Below are 24996 nucleotides of genomic sequence, written 5' to 3' on the forward strand. Positions count from 1 at the left end.
GTTTAGACTGAGCATCCTCTGTGCGCATGCTCAGTCCGCTCTCCCCGTCTTATTAATTTTTAATGGAAAATGGCTGCGATTCTGATCCAAACCTCTGGAGCTGCCAAATAAAAACCCGCTGATCTGCAGCATCCGGCTCCTCTCCGCGCTCACCGACACCGAGCCGACGTGTTGACCGTCCGTGCGCAGCTCGACGTCCTGTGGTGCGAACAGATTCGGGGAAATGGATCGAGTCACGCTTTGAGGGATGAAAGATCATTTTTCTCTTTAACCCTTTCTGCTCCGAGATCTGCGAACAATCGAGGTACAGTAGCTTTAAACGTCGTGAAATGGTTCGATACGAGCAGCAGTTTGTGCGCTGGGTCGGATTTGGATCCGTTTTCTGCACAAATCGAGTGAAAACGAGGCTGAAACGAGTGTTTGCTGCTGCTGCTGCTGTGTGAGACATGGAGCTGGACGTTTTGTCTTCTTCATGCAAATCTGCGGAATCCATGTGCATATTTTTTGTGAATGAGTGCTACTACAGACACTGTAGAGTATGAGGGAGTAGAGTCCACACCTCGGTGCAGGACGTGTCCTCTGCACAGGACAGAGGACATGAGACAGTAGAGTCTGTCCTCATGCTTAAAGACAAAGTATTGATACCCTGGAGTTGGGTATCAGCATTGTGCTGCTGAAATATGACCAATTATTGAGAAGGCAGCTTTTCTAACAAGTCTTAATGTGAAGTATAAACCATCAATAAAACAGGCTGTTTGTTGTCAGGCTGCAGAAAATCCCCGTGTTAGAAGGATTTCAACACATGTACTCAGGTTCTGTACCTTGTATTTGCAGATTCTTTATAATCAACCAACTAATTCTGACGTGTTATGTTATTTTATACTTTATCATTCTTAACTGGCTCCAACATATGGATGAACCACCTGGCAGCTAGTTGAATTAGGGATGTTTACACAGTATAGTATCAGTAATTATGATGATATAACGCAATGATGTAAAACATCTCACTGAAGTTCAGCTTAATAAATAATATTAAATAATAAATAATATTTCATACTTTAACTTCTGCTGAACTCATTCAGAGAACAGTATAAAATCTAAAGAAAACACAATAAAGTTTGTATCAGGAAAAGTAAGTGATGAAAGTCAGAGACTGAGGTTTAAATCTGTCTTCACTGAACATGGTCTTCATCATTAATACTCAACATCCTGTTGATAGAAGAGTTTATCCTTCATTGTGTGAGAGCCACAGTTCTCTGTTCATCTGTTCTCCGGTGTTTGATTTAGCAGGGTTGTATTTTCCAAACGAAGCAGTTAGTCTCATCCTAAAAGTCGATTTGTTGTAAAATGTAAAAATGTGAAACTCATGACAGCTGCAGTTCACAGTGAATAAGAACCACTACGACCTCCTGAACCTTTATGTGGGACTTGACCAGAACCGTTTCCCACTCAGTCCAGAACAGACTGAACGTGTTCACTGTCTGGATCAGGTCCAATACTAATACACCATCAGACCCGCCTCCTGTTCTCTGTGATAACCACACACCTGACTCTTGTTTCTGATTCCCAGCAGACGATGATGCGCCAGGTGACCAGCAGCGACTTCTGCATGAACAACAGGCCTTCGTGTCTGGCGGAGGACGGCCACCACGCTGCCGCTCACTTCGACCTGTGCACCTCTCAGTCCAACAAGTTCTACCCCCCTCCTCCCCCATCCTCGCTTCAGATGACGCTGGCACCCATGGCGTTGCCCACCCAGAGCCACAAGCCCATGGTGTGCCAGAGACAGGAAGTGCTCGGGGGAGACCCCCGCACACCTGGGAAAATACCTGGCATTAAAAGCACTGATCAGCCGCCAGATGACCCCAAGAAGAAGAACAAGGCCGTGGGAAAGACGGGCAGACGCGGGAGGCCTTTGGGGACCACGAAGCTAGCCGGATACAGAACCAGCACGGGGCGACCCCTCGGCACCACGAGGGCAGCTGGGTTCAAGACGAGTCCGGGAAGGCCGCTGGGTACGACCAGGGCCGCGGGGTACAAGGTCAGCCCCGGACGACCTCCAGGCAGCATCAAAGGCCTCTCTCGCCTAAACAAAGTGGCTTACGGTAGCACCTGCAGCGGGGCGGCTTTCCCCTATCCACTACCACACAAAGAAATCCTCTGTGAACCTTCCTGCAAAGAGAAGACAGCTAACGAGTGAAGGCTCCACCCTGTTTCTGCTCGGCCTCCACCCGTGGAATAAGAGCCGACGGGTGCAGGTTGTGACTGCAGTGTTTCCTGTTCTGCTGTGAGGCTCAGAGGTTTTCTATTCATCGTGCTGGTGTCATCTGTGTGCCTGCTACCTGATATCATACTGTTACTATCAGTGCAACTGCTGGAGATCTATGGCGTGTGAAAAGTGTCACTGCACGTTACTGTAAAAAGTAGAACCAGCCACAACTGGGTGAAATCTGCGAGCACAACACGACTGGACTTTGTATATTCATCACACCACACTTTGAACATCGTTTGATTGTTAATGTCATTAATTAGCTCTTTGCTCCTTAAACACACACAAAGGGAAGAAGGCGTCAAGTGGCAGCAGGAACGATTGTTGTTGGACATGTCGACTTTAATTTAAATCAAAACGCCATATGTAGCATCTGTTATGTGTCACATTTGTAAAATTGAAGGCATCTGGGTGCTCAAGTGTTTGTTTTGAGCGTCAGTCTGATTCAGAGGACCAGTCGGGGTTTGAATTGCGTTGCTTGGTCGTCTCGTTTTCTCACCTGTTGTCATTGAAAACTTGTCTGCAGGTAAACATGGTCAGAACGTCCTCGCCGGAGTTCTCACTGTAGAATCAGCAAACCTCTGGTACTGACCTTTGTCAGATTGTCGTGGGCTCAGTGTCGTTTAAAACATTTTACTACACGTACATGAACATGAAAAGTCCCACAGACACCGAAAGGATTCATTTTAAAAGTCACAACATCAGGATCTAACTCCTGATGTTGTGTCAATGAAACCGTCTTGAATTAATAACATTTAGATTTAAATCTGACAAATTTGATATGGATCAGTTGTTTTAAATTTGTCCCTAGAAAATGAGCAGATACATATATATATATATATATATATATATAGAAAACATCCATCCTCAGCTCAAGCATCAAATATGTGTTTGACAAGTTTGTATTTTGATGAAGACGTTACAGTGAGTAAGGAGACAGAGGGCGCTGCTCCTCCACAGACCGACGACTTACAGTACAGACCAGAGAAGAACGACTCGATGTCTGTGCAGACTAGTTTTTCTGTTTATGACCATTAGCACAGGTGTGTGACAGAGGCAAGAAAACACCTGAACTGTGGTGTTTAATTCCCACAGAGCCTCATCACTCGCACAGACACTCGTTAATGAATCACGTCAGTCTGTCAAGTTTTGTTTTTAACTACGTCACGTTCATATAATGTCTGGTTTTTATATTGTTGTTAATTTTTTAGACTTCAGCCCCACGGAGCACTTGAATAGGACGTTTGTGTTTTTTATTTAAATGTTAAAAATGATGCAGTATTTCTATTAGTTTAATAGTCGTTATCTTACAACATGTTTAATGCGTTTCATACAGTCAGCAGCATCATTCTGATCCAACACTGACTGTTTGATTTCTTGTCACTATATTTTATTTAAGCTTTTATTTTTGGCACACGACTTTTCTCCCAGCTTGCCCTGACCAACATTCAGTTTTTCTGAAATACAGTGAAGAAATAATTTAGCTTCATGAAATGTCAACATTAACTTTGTTAAATTCGGTGCAATAATCTGTCATGTCTGTATTGTTCTGTGAAAACTTTGATACTATCACTTTTTATTATTGTTGTATTTTGATACTTGTGTACAAGGCCTTCTATCACTTGTTTGGTTGGCGTGTGTAGTGTTAACATACTGTAGGTTACTGAAGTGTCACTCTCACCCTCCTCTACCAAAGAAAACCATGCTATCGAACTGTAGACGTTTATGTTGTTTGATTTTAAATCTATTCATCTTATAAAATAACCTTCGCATGAAAGTTACTGTGTAAAATGTGACTGAGCAGCATCTGCGACGGGCGTCGTTGTTTTGGTTGAATATGAAAATCTTACTGATGCTAAAACCTCGCAGGTGTTGGATTAAAACCACAGTTCCTTGACTACTTTGTAAATTGCAATACACCGACATGTTCACTTAGTTCCTTCCGTTTCTTTGTTTCTGTTACTCCACGTTGAGAGACGTTTTCTATTTCTATACCTTTCCATTTGTAGCCATGTTTGGTGTTTGTGAAGGTTTCGACTCACTTGATGCCTGGATGTGTCACGTTCTGACGTTTTACACTAAGATCGACTCTAATGGGATAAACGGGGGCACGATTCACTGTTGCTGGAGAGGAGGACTTTTTGACATGTCACCTGGTGTGCCAGGTGTTAGTAAACCTAAAGATGGTTTCTTCCATTGAGCTGCTCCAGATTCAGGGTCCTGGCTGCTGAGACACTGGAACAGATTGTTATGTTACTAATATCACCTGTGTCAAGTCAAAATGATCTTCTATATGTGGAAATGTGTGTCCCACGCCGTCTTTTAGATTCGCTCTGTTGCAATAGCTTCCAAACAGGGGCGGATCTACAGAGGGAGGCCCTTATGAGTAGGGTTCCCCCCACGGTGCCCGTCACATTATCAGTACCCTTAATTTTACAGGTACAGTCACACTGCTGTAGATATAAAAAAAAGAATCTCAGATATTTGACTGTCTGTATTTTAACCTGCTCCAAAAGGTGAAACCACGATTTGATGTTCATGATTTGATGATAATGATTCGATGTTCATGATTTGATGATAATGATTCGATGATAATGATTTGATGATAATGATTTCTTTTCCAGATGTGCCCTCATGGTCCGTGAGCATCTGTTTCACTTACTCTTAAAGTACGCTGTTAAATGAACGATTAAGATGTAGAAGCTTCAGTAAAACTATTTATTTATACATTTTGTTTTTGGAAGGACGACATTTAGAATCATAACCATCACAGGAGTAATAAGGAATTCAGTGATATTGGAAGGTGGATTACTCCACTTATTTCTATTTCTGCCATTTATAGCTGTAATATTTCAAGTTAAATCTGTGCTGTCCCCCTGATTTGAATAATAGTTCTGTTTTTTATTACGTTTTTCACCATTAACTCAAGTCATGATGTGTAGATGATTTAAAAAACATTACCTCATATTTTGAGTGTGTTTTTGAGAATAAGTGATGCCCAGTTATTCCTGAAGTGTGACTGGCAAAGCCTGTAGAGCTTTGTATATTTCCCATTTTATTCCTGCATGATTGTTGTGGAATGTTTCAAAGTTGTGTAATAAATATCAAAGTGAAGCATCTTGTATTTCTGTCCACACTTCACAAAGGTTTTCTCTCATTTTTAATAGTCTCTTACTTGAAGTGATCTTTAATGCAAATTCTGCTAATTAAGAATTAGAACAACTCAAATGAACATTTTCAAACTTCCCTTCATTTTGCAGATGACTTCCAAATCCAAATAGACACTTTATATATATATGACTTTTCATTTTGTATATATTCACATGATTAATCTCTTTTATTTATTCACATTTCATTATGCATCCTGATATAGACCATAATAATTCATGAAAATTATAAAAATGGAAAAATTGGAAAATGAACAGTCCTGTGCGCTAACCCGTGCGCTGTGTGGTTGCACAGATGAAAAACCTAAAACTCTACTTGAGCTCACAAAACTCAGCAGTGTCTCCGGCAGAACATGGAAACCAAAATCCAGGATACAGAGGCTGAGTGAAGGTGCAGTTGACCGTAAGGAGTGGAGTCATGACTGTAGTGATGCTATAGAAGGACAGAATACCTGCACTGTGATCCAGGTACACTCCTATTCTGGAGGACCCCGGGCCTGAGATGGGAGTGGAGATGTTGTTGTGTCTGAATGTATAACCACTAGTGGAGCATTCCAGCGCCCACGATTTGTTATTATTTCCAAATCCACATTCAGTCCTGGTCCCTGTTCTGCAAATGTCTTTGTATGCCACTGCTATTAAGACTTTACCCTGCAACTTCACTTCCCAGTAACAGCGTCCAGTCAGACCGTCTGTGCTCAGAACCTGCCACCATTTTACAAACTTTTCTGGGTATTCCTGTTCCTCGGACATCAGTTTTGCCTTTCTGTTATTCTTAGACAGGAACACAAATTGGTTTGCAGTGATTGGATTCAGAACAATTGGACAAGCCAGTTTTATAAAGTCCTGTCTGGTGTTGAGCTCCTGCTGTTGTGGTGAAACAGCCTCTCTGGTGATGTTCTGTGGTTTCTTTGCACACTCCTGATTCATAGCAGCCTGTAGTAGAGCTGCCTCACCTCTGACTGCTGCTGTCACATCCTTAAAAAACTGCTCAGATTGAAGATTGATGCCGGTTGAGTCTACAGACTCGCTCAGGTGAGGCAAAGAGTAGCTGCTCAGAAAACTGAGGTGGTTCTCTGTGTGTGAGAGCTGCTCTAGCTCAGCAGCTTTCCTCTTCAGCTCACTTATCTCCTGTTGCAGCTTTTCTTCAAGCTCTTTACCCAGAACCACATCCGTTTTCTGCTTGGATCTGATCTGCTGCTTCACTTCAGAACTCCTTTTCTGTAGGAGATGAATCAAGTCAGTGAAGATCTTCTCACTGTCATTCACAGCTTCATCAGCAGAAGAGTTGATCGCCTCTATCTTCTGCTGAAGCTTCTCCATTTCTTTCTCTTTGTCCTGAATTCTCTGTTGGATTTGTTGCTGACTCTCCCTGAGCTCTTTCTGCCTCTCAGACCTTTGTGCTGCAACTGAGACGGTGTCGTGGCCTTTGTGTCCATCCATGGAGCAGAGATAACAGATGCACTGCTGATCAGTGCGGCAGTAGATCTTCATCACCTCGTCGTGGTAAGAACAGACGTTCTCCTGAAGCTTTAAAGTGGCTTCAACCAGCATGTGTTTCTTTAACGGAGCTACATCGTAGTGAGGCTGGAGGTGCTGCTCACAATAAGAAGCCAAACACACCAGACAGGACCTGAAGGCTTTCAGCTTCCTTCCAGTACAGATATCACAGGGCACGTCTCCAGGTCCAGCAGGTGACACAGCTTTTCGCTTAATGCGCCTTTTAGTCCGGAGCTTTATATGAGAAACGAGTGAACTTAGACCATTTAATGACAGTGCGCCGTATCGCGCGGAAATACGGTCAGTTTATTACCTTGGCTATATTTCCTGATCTGTAATGTGCTGAATTATCTGATCACATGATGGTTTGTAGATCTGTGAAAAGGTGTGGAGCCTGACTGAAGGGGGTGGGGTGGGGAATAGTCCAGAGAACTACCTGTACAGGTGAAACAAAATGAACAAGCAGGCTAATCTAACCAGTTCTAACAGAGGGGCTCATATGTCCCCAGCTTTTACCTTCCTCTGTTCTAGTTCACTAGTTCAGACCTTCTGTCATTTCCATCTATTTAAAGCACTTTTCTCCAGCAGATGTCGCCAAAGTAGTGATTCAAATGTTTCCAAACAGGGAACCATGTTCTCAATCAATTACTTCAGTTGGTTCCTCCTGGAACCCTCCAAGATAAACGGCCCCTCCTCTGTGAGTTGTCTCTCTGCAACACTCGCAGTGTTTTTTGTTCTTTTGCAGGTGATCTCCTCCTTTACCAACCTCTTCCTTCTCTTTTAAGTCTCTTTTTGGTGTCACTTTATTTGTTACTTTGCTCCGTTTTGTTCGGCGCCAATCAAGAGCGCAATTCACCTGGTGGCCACGTGAGGACGCCAACTTCACTCATTCAACTCCCGAACTTCATTACCCAGAGTGCCTTGCGCCCTTCACCTTTTTCATACAACACAGTTTCTCTCTCTCCCAAACTTTACATCCTCCATCTCCACCTGTCATCTTTTGTTGGAACCTCTCACTCCTGATCTGTTTTCTTCTCTTGTGTCTGCTACCCTACCCCCACCACAGGTCCTCTCTTCCCTCGACACAGCCACTGACAGATTCTGCACTACACTTTTAACTAGTCTGGGTAGTCTCTGCCCTCTGTCTTCGAGGCCTGCCTGTACATCAGCTCCTAATTCATGACTCACTGATCAGATCTGTGAACAATGCACCATGCTCAGCAGTGCTGAGAGGAAGTGGCCCCAATTCACCATCTGCTCTAGCAGAATATCAGAGCCTGTTGGTGTTGTTTTCTCACAGCGTCACTAAGACAAAAACAGAGTACTACCTGGACAAACTCAGCAGTTATCTGCTGATGACTTTGCTATCTTCTTTACGATGACGGTGGCCTCTATGAGCTCTCAGTCCTCTCGTTCAAACAGACATCCTAACAGCGCATTGTTTGTCCCGTTTGCCGCTCTGACTGAGGATGATGCATCCACCCTCCTCTCAAACTATCCTACCACCTCCACTCTCCTTCAAACAACTGCATCCACACTAACTCCAGTTATTATACAAATCATATACACGTATCTCACAACACGCTCTGGCTTGGCTTAAGTTAATTTGTATAGCACCAAATCATAAGTTATCTCAAGGCACTTCACAAAATAAAGTCAGAACCTTAAAAATTCATTGAGAGAACCCAACAATCCCCCTTGAACAAGCACTGGGCGACAGTGAAGAAGAAAAACTCCCTCTAATGGAAAAAACCTCAAGCAGAACCAGGCTCCGGGTGGACAGCCATCTACCTCGACCGGTTGGGGTGAGTGGACTGTAGAGAGCGAAGAGGATAGTAGACAATTACAAGCAACATATAGGGCATGATCAGGAAGAATGCCAGTAGCTTCTTTGCGCAACCAGCCAGTAGAATCTGGAACATTCAACCCTACCTTTGTATCATACAACACAACTCATTGTTCAGGCTCTGGTCATATCTTGTCTTGACTACTGCAGTGTCTTACTGACAGAGTTACCAGCTGCACCATCAAACCTCCAGATGATCCAAAATGCAGCAGCACATCTAATTTTTGATCATCCAAAAATGACAGATGTTACACCACTTATCAGATCTCTGCACTGGCTTCCTGTAGCTGCTGCATCAAAGCCCTGACCCTGCTCACCTCAAAAGCACTGACCTACCTGAACTCCAGCATCAAGGTCTACAATCCCTCCCATCTGCTGTCAGTTGATGGCATCTTGTTGTCCCCTCACCTCACCTCGCCTCAAAAGACCCCAGGATAAACTTTTTAGTTCAGTGTTTCCATGATGGAATGACCTACCCACGTCTGCACGCTCAGCAGCATCACTCCCGATTCTTAAAAACCTGCTGAAAACAGAACTTTTTTGCAATTTTCTCTGCACTTAAATCTTAAATAAAATAAACTCTTGCACTTTCACCTCATGAAGTGAAAACAGCTCTTCCTAGAGCACTTTACTTTACTTTACTCCTTGGCTCAGATATTTTGCCTTGTACCTTTGTTGTAAGTTGCTTTGGAAAAAGGCGTTAAAATATTGGTCTTTCTCCTGTACTTATGGGGTTTTCTGTGATGACTCCGGTTTTCTCCCACAGTCAAAAAATATTCATGTTTATATGTTCATTGGAAATTTATAAATACAAGTATTTCAAGAACATCTGCTCCAGCGGGAACAAAAACTAAGCATAGGGGAGCTACTGTGCAAGTCTGTACCTGTCTTTGCATAGAATTTGACTGATTCTCGGAAGAATTTGAAAATGACTTCTTCCAGTGTCGGCCCTAAGATATCACTTAAAGATAACTTTAAAGATACTCAAAATATGTTAAACTAGAGAATATAACATACAGACACATCACGTAGACTAGAGGAGGACAAGTTTCATAGTTTTTCTTATATCTGCTTGAAAATCTCATCTAGAGGACGTTGGTAGATAATAGGCTTGCTCGAGATAAAAAAGTTCAGTGCAGATTTAATCACTGATGATCAGCAGATGAGCAAAAATACTCTGACATCATCAATATGTAGGGAATGAGAACGTGCTGAGACAAGGCAGCTGCAGAGTTTAAGCTGACACTGAGTCAGTGATTTTAAGTTTGGATAAAGCTACACTTAAAACCTAAAAGTCAGAAATTTATATTGATAATCGAGTCATGTCCCATTTACTGATTTGTTGCATTGGAGAACAACTACAGACTAGATTGTCCTGATAGTAGAACAACAGAATATTAATATACCAGTCAATACAATGACACCCTATAGTCAGGACACAAAATGACTTGTGTAGTTTTTAATTTTTAAATCCAAACATTTACTGCTGTAGCAAAAGCACAGATTAATTACAATAAATGAATAACAGGAGAAGATGTAAAAGGATTATGTTTAAAACAGCCAACAGCTTAAACCTTACAACATATTTTAGCTGAAACTTAAGGCTATAAGATGTAACGTCTGGTGAATATTTATTAGTAGAAATATGTTGTATTTGGTTAGAACAGCCTCACAGTGGCGAAAAGATATTTACCTAGACACAATCAGAGAATCTAAGTGAGTTCTACTTGATTAGTCGGCTCAGCTTGTCATTTATTTTAATTTCATATTAACGTCTAATATCTGAATAGCAGCACAAAAAGTAATGGAGCCTAAATGACAAAAAAAGTCTAAAGGAACAAGGAGAATGAGACCAGGGCAGAGCAGAGTGGATTGAGTTTGAGCTTCCTAGTAGTAGCATATTGTAACTTTAAGTGATTTTTTTATGTTTATATTTCACATTAAAGCACTTAGAAACATTGCAGCTGTAATTATAGGATTCAGTCTGACGGTTGTTACAGTATGATTCTTCAACACTACATTGATGGAAAAGTGATGTATTTATTTTCTTTTTGGAGAATCATCAGGGCCTCTCCATTCTTTGTTTCATCTGTCACCAGCTCGAGGATGAACTCAGCTACTTCCGACGGGCTGAAACAAAACGGTAGAGTGATGTTAATGAAAATGCAGACACACTTGTTCATCATGTCCCAAATAGTGGAAATTATTCAACAGAAAACAGAACAAAATGTCGATTTTGTGATTCTTAATAGCAACTTTACTGAAAGGACCCAAGGAAAAACTCACGTTAGTATCATAGCAGCTTCTTTATATTTGCTGACTAGTTTCTCTCCTAAGTGGGAGAATTGTCCCATTCTGGATGTGGAGATGGAGATGAGCTGAGTTTGGACAGGACCTGGGCAAATGGCATTGAACCGTATCCCGTAGCCTGATGCAGTTGAAGCAGCCTAGTAGCAAATCATGTGTTAGTTAATTAACTCAAATATATGAATTTAAACAAACTTCTCCTTCTGACCTTCATGTGTCCAACACTGTGTCTGTACTTGTTTCGACTGCAGCTACACAGATAAGAGTTCATCTTCTTAGAGTTTCTTACCGCCATAGCTCGAGTGAAGCCGACAACGCCGTGCTTGGTGGCCGTGTAGACAGGAAAGCTCTCCACAGGAAAGATGCCTAAAGCATGTGTTATATCAGTCAAAATAAAGTTTGAGCTGTTGGTATCCTGCAAAATACCTCTCTACAGTTTTTTTTAGAGTTTCATATTTTTTTTTGCACCAAATCACAACAAAAAGCATCTCAAAGAACCTTTAAGGTACAATATAGAGAATTATATGGAAAACATACACTCAGTGGCCACTTTATTAAGTACATTTGTATAATCTAATACAATCTAACACAGCTGTGAATATCATTAAATTAATATGACTTGACTTGTCTTTTGTCTTTATTGCCTTGTCATATTCACCTATACAGTGATTCACATCAGTTAACAAGCCCATCAAGTCCAAAATGTAGGTGATGGATAGTAAATGACACACAGCTGCCTTCAGAGACTCTGTCAATAATCTACAGTAATAAAAATAATAAATCTGAAACACATCTGGAGCCTGTTGTTACCTGCAATGGATGCTGTGTTGATGATGACTCCTCCTCGACCACCAGTCAACTTGTTCATGTGCTCCATCGCTGTGTATGTGCCCCTGATAACACCCAGCTACAATAAAGAATGAATTAAACAGGAAGCGTCACCTACTTCATACTTTTTTTTCTCCTAAACATTGGAAATGAATATACGTCCTCACCAGGTTTATGGAGACAGTTTTCTCCCAATCATTCTCATCCAAAGTGCCGGCATTGTTGCACACAATGTCGATTCCTCCAAAGGTTTCTATGGTTTTCTGAAAGGCAGCTTGAAAACAGGGAGAAGAAAAAGAGTTTTACAGTGTTTAAAGTGAAAGTTTACTTTAAAAACTGCAATGACTACAGCCAATGGCCAACAAACACACATGTTCTTCATGTGCTTGAGAAGAAAAAACTCTCCATTGCAATTTAGAAAGCAACCAGAAAACATAACAGAAGCTCAGTCGTGACCAACAACAGTAGAAACAAACAAGAGGGGAGTCTTTGACAACATGAGCAAGCAGAACCTTGGAGGTTGAGGAGTAGAGGTGTCATTTCATGCATTCACGGGAACACTGGTATAATTTTTTTCATCATAAAACATAATGTAATTTCACAATGTCAATAACAAAGAGATGCCATGACGTAGGATGTATTTATGTTACCTAGCACATACAGCATGAGAGCAGCGTGTCAGCCTCCAATGACGGTTTGAAAAGGAAAGGAAGCTAAAAAGGAAGCTACTTCAATAGAATGGAGGTTTTCCCAGGAAGATTCCTCCTCGAGTGCACATGTGCACAACAAAAGACTGCAGACAGCTGAATTAGGGAGAGATCATCGTGGAGCCTCATTTCCACAAACTCTGACTGAAAATCTAAGTACTTTTAGTGAATGTCCACTTTTATTCTGGGACTTAGTCTATTTCTCTGCTCCCCTCCTGCAGCTACACTTACAAAAATAAAAAAACATCAAAAGTGAAATCTGCATGTCTGTGCAGATTTTCAGTAGGTTTCTTAAGTGCATGTAAACGCTGTTCCCTGACTAATGTGTGTTGTTATTGACTGAAAGCCAGCTGCAATTATTCATCAATATTTTATTGAATTGTGTTCTGAATCTTTGTACTGAGTAAACAGTTCTAAGAAGTGAGTAGAAGAGAGAATATGACATAAAGATTCAGATGCAGTAAGTGGATCAACTGAACCTGTCAGCCATGATGGTGATATTGTGAACATAATGTGAACATTATATTAAGCACTAGTTCTGTTTCATGCTGTATTTCTTTAATTACATAATTGTTGGTGACATATTTAAACTTGTCTGTTCAGGACATAAAGTTCCGTTTACAGTAGGACTGGACTTTTTGTAACGTTAGTTATAAGCTCAAGAGAACTGATAAATGCCACAAACGTTCCTGTTTGATTTACCACAGTTTCTTTTCAATTGTCTGTATGAGGCTCAGTGTGAGTCTCAGAGACAGATATACGTGTGTGTGTGTGTGTGTGTGTGTGTTTTTTTACCTTTAATGTGTTCGTCTGACGTAACATCACATCTCAGGAACAGTGTCCTGTCTTGTCCGTATTGTTTATTGAGGTCTTTCATTACACTCTTTGCTACAGGTTCATTCACATCCAAGAGGACTACCTGTACAGGTGAAATACACACCTGTTAGATCTTACATGAAGATACAGGTTAACCTAAGCAGTTCTATAATAAATAATTTTCTAAGGTTATGAGATCTAATTCAATTAGTTTTGATTTCACATAATCAGCATTTTGAAAACTGTTGTTATTGGTAAATTCAAACTGTTTCATGTGAAATTAAGACGTGTAACTCGTCTTTAATCTAATCTCACACTTTTAACTGTGGCAAACACAAATCACACAAATATTATATTTAGTTATGCTGCAGCCATAACATGCAAAACTTTACCTTGGCCCCGTTATGTAGAAGAGTTTCTGCTATTGCTTTTCCGATTCCCATTGCTGCTCCAGTCACTACTGCAACTTTACCATTTAAAGCCATTTCTGCTGCTCAGTAAGAAGAGAGGAGGAAGAAAGCTGTGTGATCTCTGCAGAAAATACTCAACTGAGGAAGGTGCTACTAATGTGACACCACCTCTAAACCTTTTGGGTGGTGTCAGACAGAACAGGAAGGTAAATGAACAGCTGCAATAAATACACAATGAAAAGGTTCTGAAGTGACTGGGAAATTTGGGACTGAAACAACTGAAGCAACAACAAGATGAGGTGTAAATGTATTTATTGTTATGTAAAGACTAGATTTGCATGATTGTATGTGACAGAATGATTTTATTTAATGAGACCTTTAAGATGGAAACACGTGAAACAGTGACACCCTATGGTCGATACACAAAATGACATCTGTAGTTTTCAATTTTTAAACAAATTATATTTCATGTTTAAATAATCGACACATGTAGTGCAGCAGCAAATGCACTGATTAGTTAACAGTAAATGAACACAAGATTAAGGTGCAAGTTATATTTTATTTTCTGTGCATTTTGTAGCTTTCAGTGATTTTTTATGTTTATATCTCACATTAAAGCACTGAGAAACATTGCAGCTGTAATTACAGGATTCAGCCTGACGGTTGTTACAGTATGATGCTTCAACACTACATTGATGGAAAAGTGATGTATGTCTTTTCTTTTTGGAGAATCAGGAGGGCCTCTCCATTCTTTGTTTCATCCGTCATGAGCTCGAGGACGCTCTCGGCTACTTCAGATGGGCTGAGACAAAAAGGTAGAGTGATGTTAATGAAAACACAGACACACTGTTGTTCATCATGTCCCAAATAGTGGAAATTATTCAACAGAAAACAGAACAAAATGTAAAACATGTGAGATTTAATTAGCAACTTTAATGACAGGACACAAGCAAAGACTCACGTTAGTATCCCAGTAGCTTCTGTAAATTGGCCGACTAGTTTCTCTCCTAAGTGGGAGAATTGTCCCAGTCTGGATGTGCAGATGGAGAGGAGCTGAGTTTGGACAGGACCTGGGCAAATGGCATTGAACCGTATCCCGTAGCCTGATGCAGTTGAAGCAGCCTAGTAGAGGACACACAGAAGTAGGCCTCAGCTGAAATGATGGTCTGTGGCCTCTTGGGTTGTTCACAGTTCAAGTGTAACGTGGGGGTTTGATATTTGCTGGTTGAATCACTCTTAGTGAGAATAAAGAGCAGGATGGAGACTGTGTAGATAATCTTCTATTATCTGCTAGTTCACCACACTTCAAGAACAAGACTTTATTAACCATCCAGAAACCAGGAGCTCTTGTAAATAAGTGAACAGTTTAAATATAAGGTTGTAGCTGTTATAATTATAAATGTTTTAGCAAATCATGTGTTAGTTAATTAACTCAAATATATGAATTTACACAAACTTCTCCTTCTGAAGAAAACAAGAACAGACACAGTGTTGGACCAATGGAGGTCATGGGTCCAACACTGTGTCTGTACTTGTTTTGACTGTAACTACACAAATAAGAATTAAGCTGTAATAAGCTGTCAAACTACAGCCCTGAAATCACCTGATGATGTGAGTCTGGACATAATCTTTATCAAGAGTTCATCTTCTTAGATTTTCTTACCGCCATAGCTCGAGTGAAGCCGACAACGCCGTGCTTGGTGGCCGTGTAGACAGGACAGCTCTCCCCAGGAAAGATGCCTAAAACATGTGTTATATCAGTCAAAATGAAATTTGAGCTGTTGGTATCCTGCAAAATACCTCTCTACAGTTTTTCAGTTTCACATTTTTTTTTGCACCAAATCACAACAAAAAGCATCTCAAAGAACCTTTAAGGTACAATATAGAGAATTATATGGAAAACATACACTCAGTGGCCACTTTATTAAGTACATTTGTATAATCTAATACAATCTAACACGGCTGTGAATATCATTAAATTAATATGACTTGACTTGTCTTTTGTCTTTATTGCCTTGTCATATTCACCTATACAGTGATTCACATCAGTTAACAAGCCCATCAAGTCCAAAATGTAGGTGATGGATAGTAAATGACACACAGCTGCCTTCAGAGACTCTGTCAATAATCTACAGTTGTAAAAATAATAAATCTGAAACACATCTGGAGCCTGTTGTTACCTGCTGTGGATGCTGTGTTGATGATGACTCCTCCTCGACCACCAGTCAACTTGTTCATGTGCTCCATCGCTGTGTATGTGCCCCTGATAACACCCAGCTACAATAAAGAATGAATTAAACAGGAAGCGTCACCTACTTCATACCTTTTCCTCCTAAACATTGGAAATGAATATACGTCCTCACCAGGTTTATGGAGACAGTTTTCTCCCAATCATTCTCATCCAAAGTGCCGGCATTGTTGCACACAATGTCGATTCCTCCAAAGGTTTCTATGGTTTTCTGAAAGGCAGCTTGAAAACAGGGAGAAGAAAAAGAGTTTTACAGTGTTTAAAGTGAAAGTTTACTTTAAAAACTGCAATGACTACAGCCAATGGCCAACGAGCACATATGTTCTGCATGTGAATGAGAAGGAAAAATTTAGAAAGCAACCAGAAAACATAACAGAAGCTCAATCGTGACCAACAACAGTAGAAACAAACAAGAGGGGAGTCTTTGACAACATGAGCAAGCAGAACCTTGGAGGTTGAGGAGTAGAGGTGTCATTTCATGTATCCATGGGAACACTGGTATAATTTTTTTCATCATAAAACATAATGTAATTTTACAATGTCAATAACAAAGAGATGCCATGACGTAGGATGTATTTATGTTACCTAGCACATACAGCATGAGAGCAGCGTGTCAGCCTCCAATGACGGTTTGAAAAGGAAAGGAAGCTAAAAAGGAAGCTACTTCAATAGAATGGAGGTTTTCCCAGGAAGATTCCTCCTCGAGTGCACATGTGCACAACAAAAGACTGCAGACAGCTGAATTAGGGAGAGATCATCGTGGAGCCTCATTTCCACAAACTCTGACTGAAAATCTAAGTACTGTTAGTGAATGTCCACTTTTATTCTGGGACTTAGTCTATTTCTCTGCTCCCCTCCTGCAGCTACACTTACAAAAATAAAAAAACATCAAAAGTGAAATCTGCATGTCTGTGCAGATTTTCAGTAGGTTTCTTAAGTGCATGTAAACGCTGTTCCCTGACTAATGTGTGTTGTTGTTGACTGAAAGCCAGCTGCAATCATTCATCAATATTTTATTGAATTGTGTTCTGAATCTTTGTACTGAGTAAACAGTTCTAAGAAGTGAGTAGAAGAGAGAATATGACATAAAGATTCAGATGCAGTAAGTGGATCAACTGAACCTGTCAGCCATGATGGTGATATTGTGAACATAATGTGAACATTATATTAAGCACTAGTTCTGTTTCATGCTGTATTTCTTTAATTACATAATTGTTGGTGACATATTTAAACTTGTCTGTTCAGGACATAAAGTTCCGTTTACAGCAGGACTGGACTTGTTGTAACGTTAGTTATAAGCTCAAGAGAACTGATAAATGCCACAAACGTTCCTGTTTGATTTACCACAGTTTCTTTTCAATTGTCTGTATGAGGCTCAGTATGAGTCTCAGAGACAGATATACGTGTGTGTGTGTGTGTGTGTGTGTGTGTGTGTGTGTGTGTGTGTGTGTGTGTGTGTGTGTTTTCACCTTTAATCTGTTCATCTGACCCAACATCACATCTCAGGAACAGAGTCGTGTCTTGTCCGTATTGTTTATTGAGGTCTTTCATTACACTCTTTGCTACAGGTTCATTCACATCCAAGAGGACTACCTGTACAGGTGAAATACACACCTGTTAGATCTTACATGAAGATACAGGTTAACCTAGGCAGTTCTATAATAAACCATTTGTTAAGGTTATAAGATGTAATTCAGTTAGGTTTGATTTCACATAATCAGCATTTTGAAAACTGTTGTTATTGGCAAATTCAAACTGTTTCATGTGAAATTAAGACGTGTAACTCGTCTTTAATCTAATCTCACAGTTTTAACTGTGGCAAACACAAATCACACAAATATTATATTTAGTTATGCTGCAGCCATAACATGCAAAACTTTACCTTGGCCCCGTTATGTAGAAGAGTTTCTGCTATTGCTTTTCCGATTCCCATTGCTGCTCCAGTCACTACTGCAACTTTACCGTTTAAAGCCATTTCTGCTGCTCAGTAAGAAGAGAGGAGGAAGAAAGCTGTGTGATCTCTGCAGAAAATACTCAAATGAAGAAGGTGCTACTAATGTGACACCACCGCTAAACCTTTTGGGTGGTGTCAGACAGAACAGGAAGGTAAATGAACAGCTGCAATAAATACACAATGAAAAGGTTCTGAAGTGACTGGGAAATTTAGGACTGAAACAACTGAAGCAACAACAAGATGAGGTGTAAATGTATTTATTGTTATGTAAAGACTAGATTTGCATGATCGTATGTGACAGAATGATTTTATTTAATGAGACCTTTAAGATGGAAACACGTGAAACAGTGACACCCTATGGTCGATACACAAAATGACATCTGTAGTTTTCAATTTTTAAACAAATTATATTTCATGTTTAAATAATCGACACATGTAGTGCAGCAGCAAATGCACTGATTAGTTAACAGTAAATGAACACAAGATTAAGGTGCAAGTTATATTTTATAATTTTAAGTGATGTTTTATGTTTATATCTCACATTAAAGCACTGAGAAACATTGCAGTTGTAATTACAGGATTCAGCCTGACGGTTGTTACAGTATGATGCTTCAACACTACATTGATGGAAATGTGATGTATTTATTTCCTTTTTGGAGAATCAGGAGGGCCTCTCCATTCTTTGTTTCATCTGTCACCAGCTCGAGAATGAACTCTGCTGCTTCAGACGGGCTGAGAGAAAAAGGTAGAGTGATGTTAATGAAAACACAGACACACTTTTGTTCATCATGTCTCATATTGTAGAAATTATTCAACAGAAAATAGAACAGATTGTTGATTTTGTGATCTTTAGGCAACTTTAATGACAGGTCACAAGCAAAAACTCACGTTAGTATCCCAGCAGCTTCAGTATGATGGCGGACTACTCTCTCTAATAAGTGGGAGAATTGTCCCATTCTGGATGTGGAGATGGAGAGGAGCTGAGTTTGGACAGGACCTGGGCAAATGGCATTGAACCGTATCCCAGTAGCCTGATGCAGTTGAAGCAGCCTAGTAGAGGACACACAGAAGTAGGCCTCAGCTGAAATGATGGTCTGTGGCCTCTTGGGTTGTTCACAGTTCAAGTGTAACGTGGGGGTTTGATATTTGCTGGTTGAATCACTCTTAGTGAGAATAAAGAGCAGGATGGAGACTGTGTAGATAATCTTCTATTATCTGCTAGTTCACCACACTTCAAGAACAAGACTTTATCAACCATCCAGAAACCAGAAGCTCTTGTAAATAAGTGAACAGTTTAAATATGAGGTTGTAGCTGTTATAATTATAAATGTTTTAGCAAATCATGTGTTAGTTAATTAACTCAAATATATGAATTTAAACAAACTTCTCCTTCTGACCTTCATGTGTCCAACACTGTGTCTGTACTTGTTTCGACTGCAGCTACACAGATAAGAGTTCATCTTCTTAGATTTTCTTACCGCCATAGCTCGAGTGAAGCCGACAACGCCGTGCTTGGTGGCTGTGTAGACAGGACAGCTCTCCATAGGAAGGATGACTAAGGGATGTGTTATATCAGTCAAAATAAAGTTTGAGCTGTTGGTATCCTGCAAAATACTATAATAAATAATATAATAAATCGGAAACACATCTGGAGCCTGTTGTTACCTGCCATGGATGCTGTGTTGATGATGACTCCTCCTCGACCACCAGTCAACTTGTTCATGTGCTCCATCGCTGTGTATGTGCCCCTGATAACACCCAGCTACAATAAAGAATGAATTAAACAGGAAGCGTCACCTACTTCATACTTTTTCCTCCTAAACATTGGACATGAATGTGCGTCCTCACCAGGTTTATGGAGACAGTTTTCTCCCAATCGTTCTCATCAATAGTGCCGGCATTGTTGCACACAATGTCGATTCCTCCAAAGGTTTCTATGGTTTTCTTAAAGGCAGCTTGAAAACAGGGAGAAGAAAAAGAGTTTTACAGTGTTTAAAGTGAAAGTTTACTTTAAAAACTGCAATGACTACAGCCAATGGCCAACAAGCACATACAGTGGTAAGAAAAAGTATGTGAACCTTTGGACTTAATAACTGGTTGACCCGTCTTTGGCAGCAATAACTTCAACCAAACGTTTATTATAGTTGCAGATCAGACCTGCACAACGATCTGGAGTAATTCTGGACCACTCCTCTTCACAAAACTGTTTCAGTGTAGCAATATTCTTGGGATGTCTGGTGTGAATGGCTCTCTTAAGGTCATGCCACAGCATTTCAATTGGGTTGAGGTCAGAACTCTGACTGGGCCACTCCACAAGGTGTATTTTGTTCTGTTGAAGCTATTCTTTTGAATTTTGAATTACTTGTATGGCTTGGGTCACCCCTCCCCGAACTGCCACCTTACTGCGGTGGAGGGGTTTGCGTGTCCAAATGAACCTAGGAGCTATGTTGCCGGGGGCTTAATCCCCTGGTAGGGTCTCCCAAGGTAAACAGGTCCTAGGCGACAGGCCAGACTAAGAGCAGTTCATAAACCCCTTATGATGAATAAAAAATCAAGGACAGTTACGTCGCCTGGACTGGCGTCACCGGGGCCCCACCCTGGAGCCAGGCCTGGGGTTGGGGCACGTAGGCGAGCGCTTGGTGGCCGGAATCGCTCCCATGGGACCCGCCTCAGCCCGAAGGAGCAACGTGGGACTGACTTCCTGTAGGCCCACCACCCGCAGGAAGGAGCAAAGGGGGTCGGTGCAGTGTGGATTGGGTGGCAGCCGTGTGGAGGTGCCTCGACAACCCAATCCCTGGACAAGGAATCTGGCAATTGGGACATGGAATGTCACTTCACTGGGTGGAAAGGAGCCTGAACTTGTGTTGGAGGTTGAGGGAGCCAGCTAGAGATAGTCGGGCTCAATTCCACACACAGTCTGGGCTCTGGAACACAACTCCTTGAGAGAGGTTGGACTCTCTTCTACTCTGGAGTTGCCCATGGTGAGAGGCGGCGGGCAGGGGTGGGCTTGCTAGCCCCCCAGCTCAGCTGCCATGTCTTGGAGTTTTCCCTGGTGGATGAGAGAGTTGTTTCCCTGCGCCTTCAGGTGGGGGATATGTCTCTCACTGTTGTTTGTGCCTACAGGCCAAATAGCAGAGTAGAGTACCCGGCTTTCATTGGGTCTCTGGAAGGGGTACTGGAAGGTGCTCCGCCTGGGGACTCTGTCGTCCTACTGGGGGATTTCAACGCCCACGTGGGCAATGACAGTGATACCTGGAGGGGCGTGATTGAGAGGAACGGCCTCCCGGATCTGAACCCGAGTGGTGTTTTGTTATTGGACTTCTGTGCTAGTCACAGTTTGTCCATAATGAACACCATGTTCAAGCATAAGAGTGTCCATCAGTGCACGTGGCACCAGGACACCCTAGGTCGGAGGTCTATGATCGACTTTGTGGTTGTGTCATCTGACCTCCAACCATATGTCTTGGACACATTCTGGCAAACCGTCTGGCACCTCAAAGGGGATAGCAGTTTCCTGCCAACACGGTTTACATTGGAGGTGGGGAGCTGCTGACTTCGACTGGGGACATTGTAGGACGGTGGAAGGAATACTTTGAGGATCCCGTCGACACGCCTTCTGTTGAGGAAGCAGAGGCTGGAGACTCAGAGGCTGACTAGTCTGGACCAGCTCCATACTCTTGCTAGGGTGCTCGAGGGTTCATGGGAGTTCGCCCATCCAGTCTACATGTGTTTTTTGGACTTGGAGAAGGCGTTTGACCATGTCCCTTGTGGCATCCTGTGGGAGGTATTTCAGAAATACCGGATTCGGGACCCTTTGTTAAGGGCCGTTCAGTCCTTGTATGACCGGAGCAGGAGCTTGGTTCACATTGCCGGCAGTAAGTCAGACTTGTTTCCGGTGCACGCTGGACTCCGACAGGGCTGCCCTTTGTCACCGATCCTGTTCATTACTTTTATGGACAGGATTTCTAGGTGCAGCCAGGGGTCGGAGGGAATCCGGTTTGGGGACCACAGGATCTCATCTCTGCTTTTTGCAGATGATGTTGTCCTGTTGGCCTCATCACACCGGGACTTCCAGCAGGCACTGGGGTGGTTTGCAGCCGAGTGTGAAAGGGCTGGGATGAGAATCAGCACCTCCAAGTCCAAGGCCATGGTTCTCAACCGGAAAGAGGTGGCTTGCACCCTCCAGGTTGGGGGGGAGATCCTCCCTCAAGTGGAGGAGTTTAAGTATCTTGGGGTCTTGTTCATGAGTGAGGGAAAAAGGGAGCGTGAGATTGACAGAAGGGTTGGTGCATCGGCAGCTGCGGCATGCGGTCGGTGTACCGGTCCGTTGTGGTGAAAAAGGATCTGAGCCAAAAGGCAAAGCTCTCGATTTACCGGTCAGTCTACATTCCTACCCTCACCTATGGCCATGAGCTTTGGGTCATGACCGAAAGGACAAGGTCGCGGATACCAGCGGACGAAATGAGTTTCCTCCGTAGAGTGGCTGGGCGCACCCTTAGTGATAGGGTGGGGAGCTCAGTCACCCGGGAGGAGCTCGGAGTAGAGCCGCTGCTCCTCTGCATCGAGAGGGGCCAGTTGAGGTGGCTTGGGCATCTGTTTCGGATGCCTCCGGGACGAATCGCAGGGGAGGTTTTCCGGACATGTCCCACCGGGCGGAGGCCCTGGGAAAGACCCAGGACACGTTGGAGGGACTATGACTCTCAGCTGTCCTGGGAACGCCTCGGTGTTCCCCCTGGAAGAGCTGGAGGAGGTGTCTAGGGAGAGGGAAGTCTGGGCATCTCTGCTTAAGCTGCTCCCCCTCTGACCCGGCCCCCGGATAAGCGGTAGAAAATGGATGGATGGATGGGTTTGGGTCATTGTCCTGTTGCATCACCCATCCTCTGTTGAGCTTCAGTTGGGGACAGATGGTCTTACGTTTTCCTGAAAAAGGCTTGATAAACTCTAAAAATTCATTTTTCCATCAATAACAACAATCCGTCCAGGCCCTGAGGCAGCAAAGCAGCCCCAAACCATGACGCTCCCTCCACCATGTTTTACAGTGGGGATGAGGTTTTGATGTTGGTGTGCTGTGCCTTTTCTCCACACATCTTTTTTTTTTTTTCTCCAAACAACTCAAATTTGGTTTCATCTGTCCACTGAATATTTTGCCAGTAGTGCTGTGGAACATCCAGGTGCTTTTTTGCAAACTTGCTGCAATATTTTTATTGGACAGCAATGGCTTCCTCCATGGTGTCCTCCCATGTACTCCATTGTGATTTAATGTCAACAAAAATGTGCCAGAGATTTCTGTAAGTCTTTAGCTGACACTCTAGGATTCTTCTTTACCTCATTCAGCATTCTGCGCTGTGCTCTTGCAGTCATCTTTGCAGGACGACCTAGAGAGAGTAGCAACCGTGCTGCAACAGCGAACCCAAGACTGGTGTGTGTTTTTAAAGGGCAGGACAGCGTTCAGCAACGCATCCAATATCATCACACTGATTGGACTTAAGGTTGGCTCACTCCTGGCTCCAACAAGCTCTTTGAGAAGTCATTAGGCTAGGGGTTAGATGAAGATCAGAGCACATTTTATGACCAATTCGTTCAAAACTCCATGCAATCCCAAAGGGTGCCCATGCTTTTTCTTGCCACTGTAAGTTATGCGTGTGCATGAGAAGAAAAAACTCTCCATCGCAATTTAGAAAGCAACCAGAAAACATAACAGAACAGAAACTTTTTAGAAGGTTTTATAAGTTTTATAAGAAAGCCGCTTTGTCTGAGGAACCTTAGTGTTCGGAGGGAAAGTAAGACACTAGGTGAGCAAGTGAACGATAGTCATCGTGACCCAGCACATTTGATGCTTACTTAGAGAAAGTGTGCTGTTGTTGACTGTAAGCCAGCTGCAATGATTCATCAAGATTTTATTGAATTGTGAACCTTTGGACTCAGTAAACAGAGGAGAGATTGTAACATAAAGATAAAGATTCAGATGCAGCAGGTAGATCGACTGAACTTAGCAGCCATCATGGTGATATTGTGAACATATTGTGAACATTGTATTAAGCAGTAATTCTGTTTCATGCTGCATTTCTTTAATTATATAACTGTTGGTGACTTTATCTCCTAAAAGTGTCTGTTCAGGACATAAAATTTACAGCAGGACTGGACTCTTGGTAAAAGCCACAAACGTTCCTCTTTGATTTACCACAGTTTCTTTTCAATTGTCTGTATGAGGCTCAGTGTGAGTCTCAGAGACAGATATACGTGTGTGTGTGTGTGTGTGTGTGTGTGTGTGTGTTTTCACCTTTAATCTGTTCATCTGACCCAACATCACATCTCAGGAACAGTGTCCTGTCTTGTCCGTATTGTTTATTGAGGTCTTTCATTACACTCTTTGCTACAGGTTCATTCACATCCAAGAGGACTACCTGTACAGGTGAAATACACACCTGTTCATTAGCTCCTACATGAAGACTAAGTAGTTAAGAAATAATTTTTTAAGGTTATAAGATGTAATTCAATTAGTTCTAATTTCACATAATCATTTTAGCATTTCAGCATTTTAAAAACTGTTGTTATTGGTAAATTCAAACTGTTTCATGTGAAATTAAGACGTGTAACTCGTCTTTAATCTAATCTCACACTTTTAACTGTGGCAAACACAAATCACACAAATATTATATTTAGTTATGCTGCAGCCATAACATGCAAAACTTTACCTTGGCCCCGTTATGTAGAAGAGTTTCTGCTATTGCTTTTCCGATTCCCATTGCTGCTCCAGTCACTACTGCAACTTTACCGTTTAAAGCCATTTCTGCTGCTCAGTAAGAAGAGAGGAGGAAGAAAGCTGTGTGATCTCTGCAGAAAATACTCAACTGAAGAAGGTGCTACTAATGTGACACCACCTCTAAACCTTTTGGGTGGTGTCAGACAGAACAGGAAGGTAAATAAACAGCTGCAATAAATAC

General features: G+C 42.0%; 4 protein-coding genes and 1 pseudogene across 4 annotated transcripts; 1 reads left to right on the forward strand and 4 right to left on the reverse strand.

Annotated features, from left to right (window-relative positions):
- Positions 1 to 79: 79 nt before the first annotated feature.
- On the forward strand, positions 80 to 3099 carry c14h5orf24 (chromosome 14 C5orf24 homolog). Its single transcript, XM_026369801.1, has 2 exons — positions 80 to 304; positions 1574 to 3099. Exon 2 carries the CDS (start codon positions 1577 to 1579, stop codon positions 2198 to 2200), a length of 624 nt encoding a protein of 207 aa, XP_026225586.1. The 5' UTR covers positions 80 to 304; positions 1574 to 1576; the 3' UTR covers positions 2201 to 3099.
- A 1904-nt stretch (positions 3100 to 5003) lies between these two features.
- Positions 5004 to 9154, reverse strand: LOC113168850 (tripartite motif-containing protein 16-like). Its single transcript, XM_026369887.1, has 2 exons — positions 9119 to 9154; positions 5004 to 7170 (listed from the first exon to the last, which is right to left on the reverse strand). The coding sequence occupies exons 1-2, from the start codon at positions 9152 to 9154 to the stop codon at positions 5749 to 5751; spliced, it is 1458 nt and encodes a 485-aa protein (XP_026225672.1). The 3' UTR covers positions 5004 to 5748.
- A 1054-nt stretch (positions 9155 to 10208) lies between these two features.
- On the reverse strand, positions 10209 to 14001 carry LOC113170874 (15-hydroxyprostaglandin dehydrogenase [NAD(+)]-like). The gene is made up of 7 exons (XM_026373178.1): positions 13833 to 14001; positions 13420 to 13543; positions 12085 to 12191; positions 11900 to 11996; positions 11379 to 11455; positions 11069 to 11229; positions 10209 to 10912 (listed from the first exon to the last, which is right to left on the reverse strand). The coding sequence occupies exons 1-7, from the start codon at positions 13923 to 13925 to the stop codon at positions 10798 to 10800; spliced, it is 774 nt and encodes a 257-aa protein (XP_026228963.1). The 5' UTR covers positions 13926 to 14001; the 3' UTR covers positions 10209 to 10797.
- Positions 14002 to 14389: 388 nt separating this feature from the next.
- Positions 14390 to 18150, reverse strand: LOC113170875 (15-hydroxyprostaglandin dehydrogenase [NAD(+)]-like). Its single transcript, XM_026373179.1, has 7 exons — positions 17981 to 18150; positions 17568 to 17691; positions 16214 to 16320; positions 16031 to 16127; positions 15514 to 15590; positions 14812 to 14972; positions 14390 to 14652 (listed from the first exon to the last, which is right to left on the reverse strand). Exons 1-7 carry the CDS (start codon positions 18071 to 18073, stop codon positions 14538 to 14540), a joined length of 774 nt encoding a protein of 257 aa, XP_026228964.1. The 5' UTR covers positions 18074 to 18150; the 3' UTR covers positions 14390 to 14537.
- Positions 18151 to 18299: 149 nt separating this feature from the next.
- On the reverse strand, positions 18300 to 24916 carry LOC113170878 (annotated as a pseudogene).
- Positions 24917 to 24996: the final 80 nt, after the last annotated feature.

The sequence above is a fragment of the Anabas testudineus genome, chromosome 14, assembly GCF_900324465.2.
Source record: "Anabas testudineus chromosome 14, fAnaTes1.2, whole genome shotgun sequence".
Taxonomy (NCBI): Eukaryota; Metazoa; Chordata; class Actinopteri; order Anabantiformes; family Anabantidae; genus Anabas; species Anabas testudineus.